Genomic DNA, 19,536 nt, shown 5'->3' on the forward strand with positions numbered 1-19,536 from the left:
CCTTACAAGGCTTGCACAATCCAGGGAAAGTATTCTTCCAGGCCAAATCGATTATTTTTAATACCAATTAAAAGAAAAATCTGCTATAGATATTTTGTACATGACCAACCATGGAAAAGGTCAGGATAAGGACTCTGTCCCAAGCAGGGTGGAAGTTTCTTGAGGTTCTGCCTCACAGACTTTCCTCTGCATTGCTCCTTGTATTTAGGAATTAGACCATTAAAATCTGTCTATCCTTGAAATCTATGACAACTTGGCAGGTCAGGGCCATTGCTTGAGGTACTGTGCCTATACACTGATGCTGGGATGACTCCACAACTACCTAGGCTCATTGACATTTGGTTAGCATGGCAATTTAGTATTTTATTCACTTGTGAAGTTAAGTTCTCTGCTGTTTATCATAACAATTAAAGAAAGCCTGCAACTTCAAATAGCAACCCATTCAATTTTACACTCCACTCTCTGGTAGTAGTTCCTTTGTAGTTAGTTCCTTAACTAATTTTGAACTTGTTGAATGTCAGCTCTATTGCAACTGCACTGTGTAGGCCCAAAATTTTGGAAGAGCTATGGATCCACAAGATAGTGGCAGATGTGGATACTCAGCACTTTTAATGCTGCCAGTTTTGACTGTAAGCATTTGTCTAACAGCTTCCTCCACGATACTGCATCCTTGCTTGTACTGTTGAGAACCACAGTTAAGAAAGCCTTTTTATTGTCATTATTGTTTTCCAATATTTAATTTACCATGTTCAACCACTATATAATAAAGTAACTAATGAACACTAAACTGAGATACTTGAGCAAACACCAAGTTGCAAGCTATTTATATTTTGTTTGCATGAAAATGGTAGTAAAGGAAGAACATAACATTCAACCCACTTAGGTCCAGAGTCTGCCCTCCTTATTTTCATTACTACAATCATATTTGACAAATAATTCCATTTCATCAGTGGGACTATCCACAAATTAAGGTGGGTCAGCATAGCAGAATCTGCCCCTAGTTACTAGTAGAATTGTTTGTAGATTTTATTGTAGTGCTGGGAATTATTTGCTGTAACAAAGATGACAATTTCTGGTTCTAGTTTGTCAAGTTGCACTCAAAAACACATACCACTGCAGTTTTTCTTCAGTGTATATTTCTCCTGTTTTACAATAAAACCTTTTTCTTTTCCTAGAAAATAAAATCTAAAAGCTCACAACATATCAGTCAAGTCTGGAAATTAACAGGAAATTTGACAAATTCAATCATCAGTATGTGATCGGGCTTCTGCCCCACATGGGACTCTAAGGGGTTAATAGAGCCCTAAGGAGGCAGCCAATCAGAGAAGGGCTGAGGGGAGCAGCTAATCAGGGCCAAGCAGGCCCATATAAAAAGGAAATTGCAGAGGAGGATAGTTGTCTGCTGGAAGCCCAGGGAGGAAGGAGTGTGTCTCTGGAGAGCTGAGAGAGTGTTGGGAGCATGGACTGGGAGAGAGAGAGCTCCTGGCTGGCTGCTGGGGTTTGCAGGCTGAGGCCCTGAGGCAAGGGAAAAGAGGATGCTGGGGCCACGAGGAAGTGGCCAGACAATTCGCTGCAATAGCCACTAAAGGAAGTGGTTGAACAGCAGACTTCAGGTCCTCTGGAAGTGGGGAGCACAGTGTGAGGCACGGCCGGAGGGCTGTGTCGCTGAAGAGGATGCTGCTGTCCTTGGAAAGACATGGGTCCTAGAGCAGGAGTGACGGTGGTATGGCACTACCCGAAGAGGGCACACTACGATATAGAGCTAATTCCAAAGACAACCACCAGGAGGTGCCAGAGTGGTGAGTGAACCCCATTACAAAGTAAAATAAGGTGGTTTTTTTTTTTAATCTGAAATTTGGATAAACCATTACATTTGAATTTTTAAACAACAGAAATCTCTTCCAAAGTATAATTAGAATTCTCTGTACTCTGCTACAATATAAAATATTGCAAAAGCCATATAATCAGATATGATTAATTTTCAAAATGTCTAAGAATTGTGACTATATTCAAAGCTCGTGCTCTCTGAAATAATTTCAAATGAACTATGGTCTCTTCAAAAGTTTAATATAGTCAGAAAGTAAGATTTGAATCCTAGTTTCTGTGCAGAACTGACTAACAACACATAGTGCACTATTGTGAGCATTATAGTTTGCTACATTTCCTTTCATGGTGTTAAAGTTCTGTTTTTGTTTCCACCCCTTTCCAATGAATAGCTCTAACATTAAAAAATAATAAGAAAATTGTGATTTTAACAGCTCAGGCTAGAGCAATAGGGCAGTTCACTTATGCTTGAATATCAAAGAAATGGTAAAAGGTCATAGCATGTTCAAGCCAATTCACTTGTTAGAAGAGATCAAAAGGAGATGTTGTTTGTATTGTTTTCACCTATCTGTATTCTGTTGTCTTCTTCTGTTACATTATGTATACCCTGTAATTAGATAATCCTAGATCAAAGGTGTATTTGCTTGATGTTTAAACTTCATGAAAACGAATGAAAGATTATTTGGATTCCTGTAACAAAATGCATTATATATGCATCTGTAATTGGCCTGCCCATCAAACAGAATTGAAGCTTTGGAACTGTAAATGAAGAAGCATACTAATTTCAAAGCATGGGTCATAGTGTTCAACAATGGGAAATCCACAGTCTGCATTTAGTCAACAGACAAAAAGTCCATGCTGTGATGGAGATACTTGCCAGATTGCTTTCCAGGGCAAACTGCTATAAGAATGGATCCAGGGAGCGATGTTGTATCTCTGAACTGTTTTGGATTATAACAGGGTGGAATACTGAATAAATGGCCCGAGATCCCATCACTACATCTCTGCTATCATATTGGATTTACAAACTTTGACTCAACTGTTAATGTATTTTACCTGTTTTAACCTCTCAATAACCGATTTCTTTTTCTTAGCTAATAAACCTTTATTTAGTTTACTAGAGAAATTGGCTGTCAGCGTTGTCTTTGGTGTGAGATCCAGAGTATCCATTGACCTCAGGTGACTGAGCCTTTGAGGTTGGGAGTAACCTGTGAGGTGATGTTTTCTTTTAATAACCTTTCATCACAAAGTCCAGCTTGTCTGGGTGGTAAAGAGGGGCGGGAGAGCCTAAGGGGACTGTCTGTGGCTCCATGGTAAGACTAATACAGTAATCCAGGAGTGCACATTTGTTACGGGCTTGGTGAAATCTAATTATAGCATATACAGTCAGTTTGGGGTTTCTGTACTGTTTTCTAACAAGGTGACCTGAAACTGGCTCTCTCAGTGGTGGGTCACTCCAGACAGAGTGACAAAAATATAAAGCAAAATTAACTTACCATTCCATTCAGAAAGTGCTTTCCTAACAGAATTCTTGTGTATTTATTCCATCCCTAAGATTATCATCTAATTCAACCCCCATATCATTACCATTCACCATCTGTTCCACCAAGGCCTCCGCTGATCTGCTGGTGTCTTGCAGTTTCCTGTACTTCTCAGACTTTTCTCGCTCGATGGCCTGTAGCATGACAGGAAAGGTGAGAATTTAGACAGAGATTTTGAAGACACCAAATAATTAATCTGTACATCTTCTACGGCCACGAAATCTTTTTACCCTGTAAAATCGCCCGGCTCACCTCCTGACTTGGCAACAGAACAAATCACACAAAGTTGGATATGCTTCTGGCCACATAACTTTAGGAAAGCAAGGTTGAATACATAAATTTCTACGTGCAAGCATGACAAGATTATTTGATAAAAAATACATGTAGGTACTTTATAGACAAACAACACACAGGTATTTATATATAGAATCCAAATTGTTCAAAGCCCAGGATCAGAGAATGAAAAAATTGTCTGTTCAATAGGTTTCCTATAGAGAAATATTAAACTTGATCCTTCACAGGGCTGTGTGACCTCAGTTCCCACAGATTTTGATATGAGTGGAGGGTGCATAGCCCATCACAGGATTGCTCAGAGCACTGCAGGATTCATCCCATATGGCTTTGACTTATTTGCTTACTATGTATTAGCCAACCTTTTCAAACTTACATGGCTAAAGTTGGATGTCCTAATCCGTATTTAGGTATATTTAAGGTATGACTTCACTGCTGAATTAACTAGAACTTCTATTCAAGTATTGTCCCTAGCCCCCCGCTCATCCACACACAAAACCTTCTTACCCAAATTTAGTAGTGTTTTCAATCTGGGCTAGTTGCAATAGCTGGGGTATGGTTTACAATCTGCTTGTATTTAGGCTAGTAACCTGCCCATGTTGCAGAAGGATGCAGGCTAATCATTCAAGTGCTGATAGTTCTCCAATGCCTTTCCACAATTTCCCCATGTGCCCAGAAGGTCAGACAAGTTCTACCAAGATTCAGTGGGAAATAATCAGAGAGGCTCATCTTACTGCATCACAAAAGATCCTTGAGATATACATCCAGAAGTCCTAATGCCTCACACAGGTGAGTGCAGCACCAGTGAGAACACAGTAACCCAAGCTGGACTTTGCAGTGTGGCTGGTCCCACCCAGGAGCTGATCACTCATGCTGAACGTGCAGTGAAGACATACTCTAAGGGGCCTGACTATAAAAAGCGTAGAGAGCCCTCACAACTTGATACCTAAGTATAGATTTAGATGACTAACATTACACTCCTTATTTATATAGATAAGTATACATAAACACACTTTTTAAAGTGATACTGGACTTGAAATATCTTTTTAAAATGCATTTATTTTAACAGAGATAATTAGTGCATTAAATAGTAATACCAATACTATTCTGTTGAGAAAACACCTAATTTGTATATCACAACTACCAGTGGGTGAATTAACAACAGCAATGCTCAAAATGCCTCAAATTAATTCAAAGTGGATTCTCACTTCAAAATCATCATGCTAACACAGAATAATACACCGTAAAAATGGACTTTGAGAAAAATTCTTTTCACTGTACCTGAAAATTTGGGGATTTTGCATATTTTTGTATCAAAATGAATGGCTTGGGGGGAAAAAAAAAGGAAATTGGAAAGTACAAATGTATATTTTAAAAATGAATTTAAGCCCTGATTCTACAATGGGATATATAAAGACAGAATCTGACCATGCAAAAATCCCCAGTGATGCTAATGTAGCAGAGAGAGCCTAACTGTGAACATCTTATATCAGGCGTGGGGCTTCAGAGAGCCACCTTCTACAGCCTCACACAGTTCTATTCACACATACCCAAGGCCTAAAACTATCTCATTCTATGTTTTATTGTGAATTATATATACACATAGTTGCTACCTATTATAATAGGTATTTCATCATGCATTTTAATAATTTTAAACGTCCACTGTAACAATGTGCAAATTTTAGAAATACTTATATCAATCTAATTTTGTGCAAATAATGTATCTTAAAAAATGAAGATGAGAATTGATATTTAGTGAGGAATTAAATTTGGGAATACTTTGGTAAGCATATGTTTTATTATACATTTATTTGTACATTATACACACACAGAGAAGTTATGGACTGATGCATGATAGTGTGATGTGGTATCTAGGTTTTATCAGAATGAATTTAAGATGACTGCATTACTCACTCATGGCTCGCATGCGTCATTCCTAACAAGTACAAATAAAATCTTTATACCACACCATCATGTGTTGTGTATATATATGCCACATAAATTACAGAAAAACTTTTGTAGAAATGCACTTTAGAGAGCTTTAAAAATGGACATGGGATTTTTTTTTTGGGGGGTGGGGTGGGTCTCACTCTGCCTGTAAAGCCAGGTGATGTAGTTACCATTGGTCTAACTGTAAAGAGCCCAGAAGGAACCATAAAAACTACTCTAATCTATATATAGATGATTTATATAGATTTTTATGTATTTATATATAGAATATTGATTTTTCTAAGCATAAAAATGACAAGGCATTTAAGTCTGTGATCCTGAACCTTCCAAGGCCAGACACAAATACTGTGAGTCCCAGTGGAAAGTTCAGAAACTCCCCTTCCATATGATAAAAAGTTCCTGTTTCCAGAAGATAACAGACTTTTCATAGTTCTTACATTTTTACATCTATAGAAAACATGTCACTAGCCCAAGACAAATTTCACCTTTTGAGGTCCTGAATAGAGGTAGTATTTTGGGGGCAAAAGGAGCAAACATTTACTGCTGCTTATCAATGCTGATTAGTATTGTCCCACTGTTACCTCGTGCTCCCCCCAGCTCCTTGCTATATCCATCAGTTGTCTATTTTATTCTGAGATTGTAAACTCCTAGGACTTTCTCTTCATTAGATATATGTACAGTACTTAGCACAATTGGGTGGGGGGATTCCTAGGTGACAATGCAATCCAAATAAATAATAATTGTCATCATCTTGGCAGGCTGATTGTTTTTTAAAGTGACTTTTTAAAAGCTGACTGGGGGCGGGGGGAAGGATAAGTCCCATAAGTGATGGATTAAGGAGCAGAGGGTAGATGAAATAGTCAAAGTTGCATGATGAACTGAGGAACCACCTGTATTAATTTCTCACATGGCTAGAATTGCCACGTGAGTGGCGTGTGTGTCACTGCCCCCCCCCCCATGTGCATGTGTATCCATACAAAAAGCTGATAAATATAATGTTAAGGTTGCATTCAAAAGTCTGGAAATGCCAAAGTAAAGGTGGCCTACACAACATGAATTCTGCTCCCTTGTGTGTATGCATTTTGAGATACTTTGAGATTATTTTTAAATACATGATCACATTTTTCCACAGGTCCCATCATTATTAATTCTGCAGGCTCAACAGTGCACAGTGACTGAAATAACTTAAATATTTATGGTTAGCCTCATACTTTATTTCCCCATGACTCATAAATGGTGCATCACCCATCCCTGCACTGAATAAGGCAGGGGGTCCTGTCAACACCCCTCTCATTTACCTCTTCAACCCTCCTTCATTCATTATGCATTTCTCATCTTCTGTCATGATTGAGGTAGTACTCTTCTGGACCCAAGGCTTATTCACTACACAAGTGGTTTGAGGTTGAGGTTGTGCAGAAAACCTTAATTTTGGCATTTCCAAACCTTTGAGTGCTACACATCAGAACCTTAACAACTGCAGTAGTCAAACATTTTCTGAGGGAAAGTTTTTTTTCTATTGGAAAATAGGGCTTTATTTTTTAAAAAAAATCTATATTTTTCACACAAAAATATTGTCAATCAATTTTTCATCTTTCAATATTTTTCTGGAAAAATAAAACATTTTGGAAACAAAACATTTGTGGGAAAATATCCTTAAGCATTTTTCTATTTTAAAATGCAAATTTTGCCTCACCTTCTGACTACTCTTCAATTAGAAAAAGCTGTGAAAAAAGTCCAAGTGTGGAAAACCCTGCTTTCCCATGCATTATTGTTTTCCAACTTCTGCCAGTTGGCAATCAGTAACAAAATACTGAAAGTGTGACTGAGAGAAACATTAACACTTGCACATTTATGTAGTGTGTTAAAATTTAAATGTGAACATGTTACTTCTAAAATTGAAATGTGTTTTTTTTTTTCCTTGCCTTCCCACTTTTCATTCCTGTTTACCAGCTGGTGCCACTGGAAAAAGTTGGGAAACAGTAAGTACTGGGAAGTGAGCAAAAAGCACACTTGTCCCACACTTCTGAAATTTCCTACAGGAAAAACTGGAGTTTCCAATGGAAAATTTGAAATGCAAGAAAAATTCTGATTTTCCAGTCAACTTTACTTGACAGTCCTCTTTTTGTGTGGTTATTTTTGTAAGTACTTTATTGGCTTTTAAAAAGATATGTGATACTAGCAAAAACCATGCGCATCTATTTTCTAGTCAGCAGTAGAACACTTCAGTCCTACACAACATGCTATACCCACACAGTGAGACAACGATTCATGCCCCTTCATGCTAATCTGATCAAAGTAGAATATCAGACTACAGTATCTTATTCATATATAATAGCTTCATCTGATCACAACCAACATTTAAAATCCTTTATTCTTAATTATACAGCGGTATGTCAGGCACTGTTCACAAAAACACTTTAAAAATTAAAAATCCTTGATTTGGTCAACAGCAATGTAGGGAGTCATTCTCCACTCTCCATCAGGCAGGCCCAATCCTGCAAAACTATGAGGTTACTATTGAATCATATGATTTTATTTGGTAACCAATTATCCAAGATCATTACATGCAGCATTACCATGTCTACAATGGAAACATTAAACAAATTTTAAATCGCTGCTGTCTGATTCCCAGTTTTGACACACCAGCAGCAAGCTGCACAATGAGAGTTTCTGTTCAAAATCCTAGGGCTTGTCTACAGTCAGTCAGTGCATGGCAAGCCAGGGTGTGAATGTACAGTGTTGCGTACAAAGCTGTGAGGACAAGTCCTAAGCTACAGAGTTCAACTTCTTTAAAAAAGGTTTTGATCCAAACACAGTATATCTGTAAAGTAGCTATAAAAGGCAGCTATAAAAGGAAAAAAGATAATTTAGGAGCTTGAGATTGCTAAGGAGCTAAATTTAAGTGGTTTGAGCATTGTACTTTGTGAACTCTCCCATACTTGCTAAAGTTTGGGTTTCTGGTAAGTTTAACTTTAAACTCTGAATTTTCAGGCTTCTAAATGTTATTTTCTTCACTAACTACATCATTGTAAAGATTTTTACTGTTAAATTACGGATATATATTCTCAACCTTGGACTTCTTTTTTCCGGAAGTTTTCCGTCTAGTTAATTTTCATTATTTTCTTCACCTAAGCACTATTCATTCGGATTCACAGTAACAAAGGAACCTGTCATTATGGCTGAACAAGGAACACTTTAAAGCATTGCTAAAATTGTTTTCTGTAATGTAGATGTCACATACAGAATTCATGAAGGGGTGGAATGGAGTAAAAGATTTTATTGGCATCCATTTTAGATTGTGTACATTACTTATATGGTCATCCCATAATGAAACCTTCATACCACATAACCATGTATTTTTGATAAAGCGCCATATAGGGCCAAAATAAAAAGATACCCATTGACTTCAGTGGACTTTGGATCAGATCCATAATCTCTCTCTGTTCTGTGTGTGCACAAACCAAGTGTGTATGTACATATGCACATGCATATGCATACCTATATATATTTACAGGTGTGTGTGTGTAACAGTATAATAAATATATACAGACAGCCTCATTGAATCATCATTTCTATAATGTTTGTCTTTTTTGTCTTAACATTTGTAATTAAATAGTCCTAGTCAATAGCTGACTTTTGACTCTGGAGATGCACATTTCAGCAGGCAGCCCATATCCCATCATCTTATTTTTGCCTTGTTCTGACCCTTATTTCCACAGAAATAAAAGTGAGAACTGGCAGCCAGCAGTTGTGAAAGCTCTTGTTAATTTAAGGTGCTGGCTGCCACTTCCCACCTCTGCTTCCATTTCCAAGGAGAGAGATGTTGTGTCTGAAAAAAATCAAGTACAGGCAGGTTTTCGAATCTGTTTTTTTAAAAACTTTCCCTGACTTTACTTCTGCCAGCAGCTGAGCAGTGTCCAGTACAGATTTCAGCTGCTAGCTATCACCAATTATCTTTAAAAGTTTCCCCTGTTGTCAAGGCTGAATCCCCACTCTGTCACTCTGAGTGCAGAAAGTGGGGGCCCACAAGGATTCTTAAATTAATACTTGCCACTCCAGGCTTGAATTAAACTCCCAAAGTTACAGTTTTTCTCTGACTTTGGCTTGGTAAATGCTGCCACCACCCAAATGCAAATCAAAAACAAAACAAAACAAAAACAACCCCTTGGACCCAGGAAGGAGCACTTGGGAATTCCTCCCTGTGGGGTATGCTCAAGCCCTTTTCACTTCCCCCTCCTCGCTTTGGGGAAGAGCTGAGAAAGAAAACAAAGGAAATTAGCTGTTACCCCCAGCTAATCAAACAGCATATGCACAAACCTCTTAGGACACCAAAAATCCAATCCTGGTTTTTTGTTTGTTTGTTTGTTTTTTTAAAGAAAAGTAAATTTTATAAAAAACAAAGAGAAAGAAAATACATTTGGAATTTAGGCTTTTGCTAGATTTTAAAAGAGTAATTCCAAAAAATTAATCACCCAAAATAGCTTTTTGGGGCTTCAGCTTAAAGGTTACAAGCAAACAAAAGCATCTGGGGTTAGCACAGAGGAGAGCCACAAGCCAAAATAAAGAGAGAACCTGATAGCGTCTAACTAAACATTCCCTATTCAAATTTTTCCTTCTAGGTATGGAAAATACTTTTTCATACGTGGTTCAAACCTTACACAGCATTTCTGCTTATAGCATTGCTGCTCCATGTTTCTGCAGCCCAGAGAACAACAGACAAAGGGAAAGTTTCTTTCCCCTTTTTAAAAAGTTCTAGCCTTCCCATTGGCTCTTTTGGACAGGTGCCCACTTTTTCTTTTCTCTTTACCTGGGGGACTTCTTTACTTGCTTTACTTGTAAAGGGTTTAAAACAGCTACCAAGAGGGATTTTACAGCTTGCTGGCTGGCTGGATGTCCATTGAAGGGAGCTACCCCCCACTTTATTTATCTCACCTATATTGATACTGACTAAAGGAGGTCGAGCCTTTTTGGCACCTGCAACTTGTAGACCCTTAAATGTGCAGTTACTCATGGCAAAATGTAAACTTTTAAAAATAAAGATGTTCCTCCAACCCTAACTCAGCTGTGGTCTTTATAAAAAAGATTTTCAGTGTTAACATGGGATGATGATGTTTGTTATTTCTCCCATTTCTTTTTAGAAGAGGAAGTCCTCCATTTTTTTTCTATCCTGCATCCCGATCTTTGATCTCAGAAAAAGATTTCTCTGCACTGTTTTCCAGCACAAGTAATTGGAAACAAGCTTCTCAATCATGCTGCTACTCACTTTCTAAGGTCATCTATGGAAGATCTGAAAGATCCGGTTGTCTCCAATCCCTTGAACCCAACTTCCAATGTTACAGTATCTGGGGGGACCAAAATGGAGGGGAGGACCATGCCTGAGTCCAATCCAGCACACTCCCATGTAATCATATACATTTTTTGGCAAAGATCTGAAAAGATGGCGCTGCTACTGGCCTCCCACCCCCAAACTCTGCCTCACCATCAACAAAAGAGGAGCAAGTATAGGAGCCCGACTAGAGTCTGGGGCAAGAGCTGCTGGGAACCCCAGTTGGGAGCAGAAGCAGGTCTGGGGTTCACCTACCTCCATCTCTCACTTGCAGGGACACAGATCACCGCCTCCTTAGGAGCACAGGAAGGAAAGGAGGAGGGAAGTGAACGAACCATGGCTCCTGAATCCCTTAAGGTTATTATAAAGTATTATAAAACTGATATTAGGAAGGGGAACATCTTATTGGCTAAGGGTATCTGAGTGTGCAAGTGTTCAGAATAATTACAAAGGTCTGGGCAAGAGCTAATTTGCCAACTTTGAGGTGGTTATGCTCCTAAAAATGGAAACAAAAGGAACCTTCAGTTATTTAAAAAACCCAATAGTATAATGTGTGAAGCACTCCAAAAGTGTCTCTCTCTTTATGAATTAAATTGTCCCCATCACTCTAGTATCTGAATGCCTGCATCCATCACATCTTCTGCATGTAGCACGCCAGTTTTATTTTTAATATGTGCACATTTCATGGAGCAGATAGAAAATGGTCAGAGTAAAAATCATTTACCATATAATTATTAGTCCTACTTCCAAGTACACAAAGATGAGCAGGTGGCATCAGAGAGCTGCACTCAGTATACCGCAAACTACTCAGTGCTTTCTTCCAGTATTGCTATGGAGACTATTGATTAAACACAAACCACTGCAAGGTAAGTGAGATAACAAGAAACTTTTGAATATATACTTCTTGAGGGCTGAAATTCAATGTTCCTTCATCTTATCAGAGCTGATTTAAGATGGAGAGACAGACGGGAAGACAAACATATAGCAGAAATGATTTAGTGTTGGTAATCTTGTTCCATTTGCAGTACATGGAGGAAGAATTTATCTTTGTTAATTTTTAAACAAACACATTTGTAAAATACCATGGGCTTTGAGTGTAATAGCTAGCTAGACATGGATTTCTCCTTCTCATACTCAGAATAAAGCAGATAATTTTTGCAACTGTTTTCAAAAATCAAATTATTTCCTAGTATTCAAATATTGTAGTGTTTAACAGACTAAATTCAGTGTGTGTGAAAAACCACACACACTGTTATGGCTTACACACTGCAAAATCATCACTGAGGCCGTAGGAGATTAAAGAATAATTTTTCAAGTGTTCCATGCTACCATGGCCAGACTTGTTTAAATTCAGCTGAGCATTATGATTTTTAATATTTGGGATCTTTACTAGAACACTATTACTAGAAAGAAATACTGATTCTTCCTTTACATACAGTATAATATGACTTTGCTTTTTAATATGTGATACTAACATAAAAATACTAGAATGAAAAGAGTAGTAGTATGGTTGTATACATAATGTACTGTATATAAAGCTTGATTCTGCTTTTATTTAGACTTGTACAAATCTGTAGTACAAGTTAAAAGTGTATGGACTTGGATGTATGGGTCAACACCACCTCAGGCACAACATATATCAAGCTGCCAGCCAGAATCTGGGACACACAAAATTAATGAGCAATTCTGAAAATTTGGCTGTGTATGGTCAATCAGTGTTTGCCAATCTACAGTTCAACTTTTTTAGATTTGGACTTTGAAAGTATTTTGAAAAATTAATACAAATTGACAAACAAATATGAGAGTATATTTTCCTACATTGACTCTTTCTCTGAGGTCTGACAGGTTGCCTTCTTTTCTATATATTGCAAACTCGGGACTCTGAAGTACAGCTTCTGAGCGGGTCATCCAACTGTGTAGTTCTGTTGTATCAACGTCAAACCTAAGATATAGAGAAATAAAAGAAATTTTTTCTTTCGATATAAAACCTTTAAAATTAACAACCACAGCAAAGATGTTATACCAGGTGTTTCAACCTTAATTATGAATTAAATATGAAAAAAAGTGGTGATTGCCGTCAGAAACAGAAGTTCTAGGTAGGCTGCATTCCAGAAGATACCACATAAAACTGTCAACTGTAAAACTTAGGAGCCCTTTTGTAAACCTACAAATGCTTCCTAGTTTTTTTACACTAATCTGTCTACTGAACAGACAACTCCACTTTCGCATCCAGGTTTCCAGATTTATGAGCTGACTTCTTTTGTAAAATATGCAAAGAATGACTTTCACAGCTAAGAAAAGCTTTGCAAAACCCCTACTGTCTCAATTAGGGAGGAGACAATTTATAGATGCACTTGTAGCATTCATACCACAAAGGTTCTGATTCTACCCTCTACTGAGCTGATATGAAGGATACAGTCCGAAGGAGGGAGGGAGTCTTTCCCAACTGATTTATGTTAGCTCTAATTACCAGTCAGCTGACCTTTAAAAAAACAACATTGTGCAAAGTTGAGAAATTAAAAATTTAGTACCATGTGGAATTATTTTCCCTGTGTTCCCACCCCACAGACTTTTCAGTACTTTGTTTTATAGCTGTTTTTTTAAATGGATTTTATTTCTTCACCATCCCCTGCAACACTGATTCACCTTTTCTCATTCAGAAAGAGAGGAGTTCAAAATGAAGGTGCATTTAGGACCAGTTTTATTATGTGTAGGGACCTAATTTTCTGTGAAGCGTGGAGGAGTCATGAAGCTGCAAGCTGATTTAGTCTCTACACAATAGGTTCAAGATTTGACTCCCTCTCCAGTGCTGTTGCCAACACAGGTGGAGAGAGAATGCAAGGAGAGTCTGTGTAGATTTAAAAGCACTGGGACTGAAGCAGCTGCTCTATAGAACCCAAAATCAAATCACTTCAGACAATTTCTCTAAATAATTCCCTGACTTTAAAATGGGCCTTTGCTTGGCATATATTTAAAAACTTAGTAATTTATTGTCTCTGAAATTCTTTCCCTTAAGTAGTGTGCATGCTTTGGTTTTCCAGCTGCAGAATGAGTGTCTGTCATCCTCCATGCCACCACCCTTAACCAAGGTGCTGTCTTTTACTCTACCTTCTCTCTGTAGCCTAACACCGCCTGGCTGTATTCAGATCTTGGGGATTCTTACTCCACAGTATGTCGAAGATCTGACCTTTACACTCTATCTATACCATTTGAAATTTTGTATCAGCTTTTACCATCCCTTATCTTCATTACTGCAACTCCTTTTTCTCAACCATCCTCACCTCTCTCCCTTTTACCTTACCGCTTATCAGCTCTGTTCAAAACTCTACTGCTGAGGCCACGCTCCCGGCCTTCTGTTCTAACCGTGTCACCTGGTGTTAGTCCTTCCAGCGAATCAAATACAAACTTTACCTTTAAGGCAGTTCACAACTTAGTTCCTTTCTACTTACCTACTTCTGTATCTTATGACTCTCAGACACCAATTCAATTTCACGAACTCTGCCTTGATCCCATTTACCTACTCTCCCACAAGCATCTTCACACTTTCTTCTATGCTGTTTCTTATGCATAGCACACTTTTCTGAGCTAGTCAGTAAAATCTCTCCCGTTTCTCCCAGATCTTTCTTCAAGACCCACATCTACTGTGATGCCTGCTGGAAACTGCCAATTGATGACGACTAGGTAGATGACCAGCAGCGACCTTCGATATCTATCATTTGTTTACTGATATTTCAAAAGTCAAAAAAGTAATTGAATGACTCAAAACTACCTGTGCACATAAATACATGAATTATAGAATTTTTCATTTAGCCTCTCCTCCATGCCTATTCCTTCCAATTGTCTGTTACACCCACATGTGTCATGTCTTAATCTAGATTTTAACCTCTTCAGAAAAGAGACTGCCTTTACTGTGTACTTGTAAAGCACTGAACACAGAGGAGAGGAGCCCTGATCCCGATTTGGGCTCCTGGATGCTATCATAACAAAAATAACAAGTAATAACAATTAAGAAAATATGGTCCGACAGTTATCTATCCAGACATTTTGAATGCATTGTCACTGGAGTATCTGAGCCCATAAAGCAAAATTATCTAAATCACTTGACAGTCTAATTTGAATGCCTTATCTCCAACAAGGCAAGGCAATTTTTAGTCTAAACTGAGATTGCCATTGGTTTATTTAAAGGAATATTATAGTCTTGATTTTCAAAAACATTTTGTAGAAGCCAACCTTTTGTATTAAGCATTTATTTATTTATGTGCAGGAAATGAGGGCTATTTTGAAAGTTACACTGTATGTATAGGCACATTAAAATTGCAAGATCATTTGGGAATTTATGAGCATGAGCTATTCAAACTTCCACACATATAGGCTCATAACTTGAATGCCATGGAAGTGCATATGCAACCATTTTGAGCTGAGGCCCAGTGAAAATCTGTGGCTTGCAGTAGAGTAGTAGGTCCAAGTACATATGTAAATCAGCGGGTGTGACATTAATATAGCTTGCTAGCACTTCACTTTTGCTGTCAATAAAGCAGCATAATTTTAATCCATGACGACATCTGGCTGGTTGTCAGATTGAGATCTCCCTCATCCTAAAATGGGTGACCTCAAGCACCAGTGTAAGGGGACGAACAACGGGTATTTTTAGTATATGTGATAATTCAGAGAGAAGTAGTGTAAGCAGAAAGGGCACTTCTATACAGCACCTCTGAATATTGTGTCTTGTTACCTCTGTGTCCCCCTTCCCAGCTTCTGCTTGAACCAAAGCCAATCAGAAGAAAGACTTACAAAAAGCAATGAAAAGGTAGTGGAAGACACACCTACACCCCTTCCGACAAGGGTAACAGGATTAAGGAAACTCCCCTAGCCTTATTTGCATCAAAGAAAGGACAGGAAGGCATCCCCATTAGCATACAGAATGAAGAACAGAGATTCCAAAGCAAAAACCACACAGAACTTTGGGACCAGGAAAGAACTGTATGATGGGGAATCTCTGCTCTAGATGTTAATGAACCCATGCCTGCACACACCCAGCTCAGTAGTTATCAGACCAATTCTAGTAATAAATTCTTTATTGGTATCCAAAATACTGAAGCTGCCTAATTGCATTGTGAGCTCCCTCAAAGGAACATTGCCCATAGCCAGGAATCATCAGTTCCTCTTGTCTAGCCTGAACAAAATAACTTTGGTACACTCCCAAGAGCCATCAGTTTACCCACAAACAAATCTAGTTTTCTCCCTTAAACCACTATTCTCTCTCTACAAAACCCCCTACCCATGCGCAAGTAAGTGCTCTGATGCCTGGATCCAAAATCTGTATCAGTTCCATTGCGACTTCATCTTCTCCTGACTGATCGTGCTGGGGGCTCTGCCTGTCTCCAGCACTCTGGACCCACAGCTACCACCACCACCTGGGATCCCCCATCGATTCAAGCTTCACGGAGTGGTGAGAACCTAACACACTCTCTCTCTCTTTTTAGGTACAGCCTTCTGACCCTGACTTGTGAGATCAGTTATAGTTTTCTAAACCTGAGTTTTGTAATCAAATTTAAGTTAGATTTAATATTATAACTGTTTTGTTTGTTTGGCTCCCCTTCTGTGGTTATTACCTGACAATAAATAACTTTCATGGTTAAGCTGGTTGCTTCTCTGTCTCTCTCTGCAGCAACGCTCCTCATACCTAAGCTAAAGATCCCTGCAGTGCCCAAAAATCCTGTGGGGTTTTCTAATCCAGTGGGTCACTACCAGAACAACTGTAATGTGAAAATGGGGATAGGGAAATGCTGAACTTGGGGCATGTGAGGGTGGCAGTTTGGAAGTGCTGCTCGACCCAGCCTGCTCAGACGTACTCTCTTCCAGTGTGGGGCCCATTGCACGTGAGAGTAACAACTTGGAGGTGCTGTTCGACCCAGCCTGCTGAGGACATATAAGGGGTCATCTTGGGATTGGTGATTAACCCGCTCCTCTCAGATGCTCTCTGTTAATGTGTGTGTGTGTGTGTGTGTGCTTCTGATTCTGGGTTCTGCAGGATAGCTCCATTGGGAGGGAACTTGTAGAAGGGAGAAGTAGAGCTCCATATGAGAACAAGTGACACAAGCAGTATATTGATAGAATTACAGAACCCCACCCCCACAAGAAGAGTAACCCTAATAAATGAAAAGGAGTACTTGTGGCACCTTAGAGACTAACCAATTTATTTGAACATAAGCTTTCGTGAGCTATAGCTCACTTCATCGGATGCATGTAGCTCACAAAAGCTTATGCTCAAATAAATTTGTTAGTCTCTAAGGTGCCACAAGTCCTCCTGTTCTTTTAGCGAATACAGACTAACACGGCTGCTACTCTGAAACCTAATAAATGAGCATACCCCAAAGTAACAGGCAAATCTGGTAACTGTCTGTGTAATCCAATGGCGAGTGAGTGCTATAGAACCCCTTCTGGGACACTCCATAAAGGGGATGAGTTTTTATAGTCCCCAACTAGGGAGCTTTGTCTCTTTAGTTCAAACTATATAAGCTCTTCTTTTAGCTCTGGAGGCCCTTGGTTGAATTCCCAATGTGTCAGCCAAGTCGCCATTTCTAATTTCCTGCTCCTCCACTACATTTGTATACTTTACCCTATTTATCAGAGACCTACTCACAATACTTCTCTCTGAATTGGCACACTGAGAGGGCCTGTTCTTCATTCCTTTCTACTGGTGCTTGAGGTCACGCATTTTAGGATGAGGGAGATACCAATCTGACAACCAGCCAGAAGTCATCATAGATTAAAATTATGCTGCTTTATATCTTCAGCTATTGACAGCAAAAGTGAGGTGCTAGCAAGCTGTATTAATGTCGCATCCATTGATTTACATATGTACTTGGACCTACTACTCTACAGCAAGCCACCTATCATAGCTTTGCACCTGGAAAATCTTCAGAAATCGCACCCTATGTTTACAACAAAATGTGATTTTGTTAAGTCACTTGCTCCTCTTAATTAACGTTGCCCACACAAACACTACATAACCAAGGAACACCAGCAAAATTTCAGACACCTGAATCCTCCCATTTTAGACTAGCTAAGTATGGTTATATAATAGAGAATAGCAAGCACTAAATCATACACAAGTGCACAAGGGTCAAACAATCTACAGAGCTGGAGATAAAGTGCTTGTCAACCTGCACACAGCTAGGGTTTACACAATTTGCAGCTCAGTGAAGGCCTATTTGAAACAACATATGTTAACGAAATTAATCTCTGAAAACAGTTATTTCTAGTTTCTAAAACACAAAATTTAATATTAGATACTGCTGAAGATACAAAGAGAATGAACTGAAAAGCAAAGTCTGGCATAACCCCTTTTAATATATCATGAAAACATTTATTTAAAATAAAAGCCTAGTATATATGAAGAATAAATGTATATGATTTTGCTAACATTCCCTAAATATTAAACACTAGATGGAGCAACTATGCTTTTTTATCAGGCCTTTCCTTTCCTCAAAGTACAGACTGTCTGCTTCATATTCATAGTTTGTCATTATATCCATAATAACACTGTGACAAATAGACTTTGCATGGGCATATTACATAGAATGTACAAAGTAATTTACCAAGTGGCACAAGAAAGGCTTCTTTACACAATATTCAGGGACATTAATAATACAAATACATATAAATGAAAGGTTTAGCAGCTAAAACTGGTTTGCCTTTTAAAAGCCTTAAGGGAGTAAAATGTTGTTTACAGTTTATGTTCTTTTTGGATCATGCACCTGACCTGCACACTCCAGAATATGTCAATGACACCCCTCCTGACAAAATGCTGCAATGCATCATTCTATTTACTTTGGTTTTGTCTGACAATAGTCAATTATTTCTATTAACTGTTTTTAATGTATGTTTTTGACCCCAGTCTGTCTGTTTTGTTTTCATAAGGACAGGTCATTTCTTTTTAAAGAATCTCCCTGTCAACCACAACAGAACATTTCACATCCTTGGATCCAAACCAAATCATTCTTGGGTTATAAATTGGTCAGTTAAAGGACACCCACACCTCTCTCCAAATGTGTCCTAGCAGCAGGTTTTTGGGGATAAAGGGGAGACACCACAGCCTACTAACCAGAACACATTTTATAGCATAATGGATAGAGCACTGGACTGGGATTCAGGAGACCTGGATTCAACTCCCATCTTTGACAGAGTGGCAGCAGGACACTGGCACTTTCCGTGTGCCTCAGTTGCCCCGTATGGAGATAATGATACTGACCTCCTTTGTAAAGTGCTTTCAGAACAGTGCATATAAAAGCTAGGTATTATTATCACTACCACCAGCAGTACCTTTTATCAAAGGAACAGATGGGCAGCCAACTCCACCACAATTCACAAATGCAGCATTCATGGAGCAGCCAAGCTTCCCATTCTTCCTCCTTGAAACAGAGACACTCAACTCATCTGCAAGGAGACCCTGAGCTGCAGCTTCGTGATTTTTTTTAAAAAGAAACCTTCTACTTTTTTAAAAATAATATAAATTTAAAAATTAAAAAAACAAAAAAAAATGAAAGGAACTCTAGAGCACAATCATCTCTAATATCCACTCTTTCACCAGTGCAGGTTGAT

The 19,536-nt window shown here is 38.6% G+C and overlaps 1 protein-coding gene across 6 annotated transcripts in view; it reads right to left on the minus strand.

The window, feature by feature from the left end:
* Positions 1-19,536, minus strand: part of DMD (dystrophin) — a 1,886,383-nt gene that overhangs the window by 1,207,194 nt on the left and 659,653 nt on the right. For all 6 annotated transcript variants that reach the window (XM_074968560.1, XM_074968534.1, XM_074968525.1 and 3 more), the window contains 2 exons: positions 12,751-12,874; positions 3,412-3,499 (listed from right to left, as the gene is read on the minus strand). In XM_074968560.1, coding sequence (XP_074824661.1) covers positions 3,412-3,499; positions 12,751-12,874 — 212 coding nt within the window. The remainder of the gene's footprint in view (positions 1-3,411; positions 3,500-12,750; positions 12,875-19,536) is intronic.

Source organism: Natator depressus, chromosome 1 (genome assembly GCF_965152275.1).
Source record: "Natator depressus isolate rNatDep1 chromosome 1, rNatDep2.hap1, whole genome shotgun sequence".
Taxonomy (NCBI): domain Eukaryota; kingdom Metazoa; phylum Chordata; order Testudines; family Cheloniidae; genus Natator; species Natator depressus.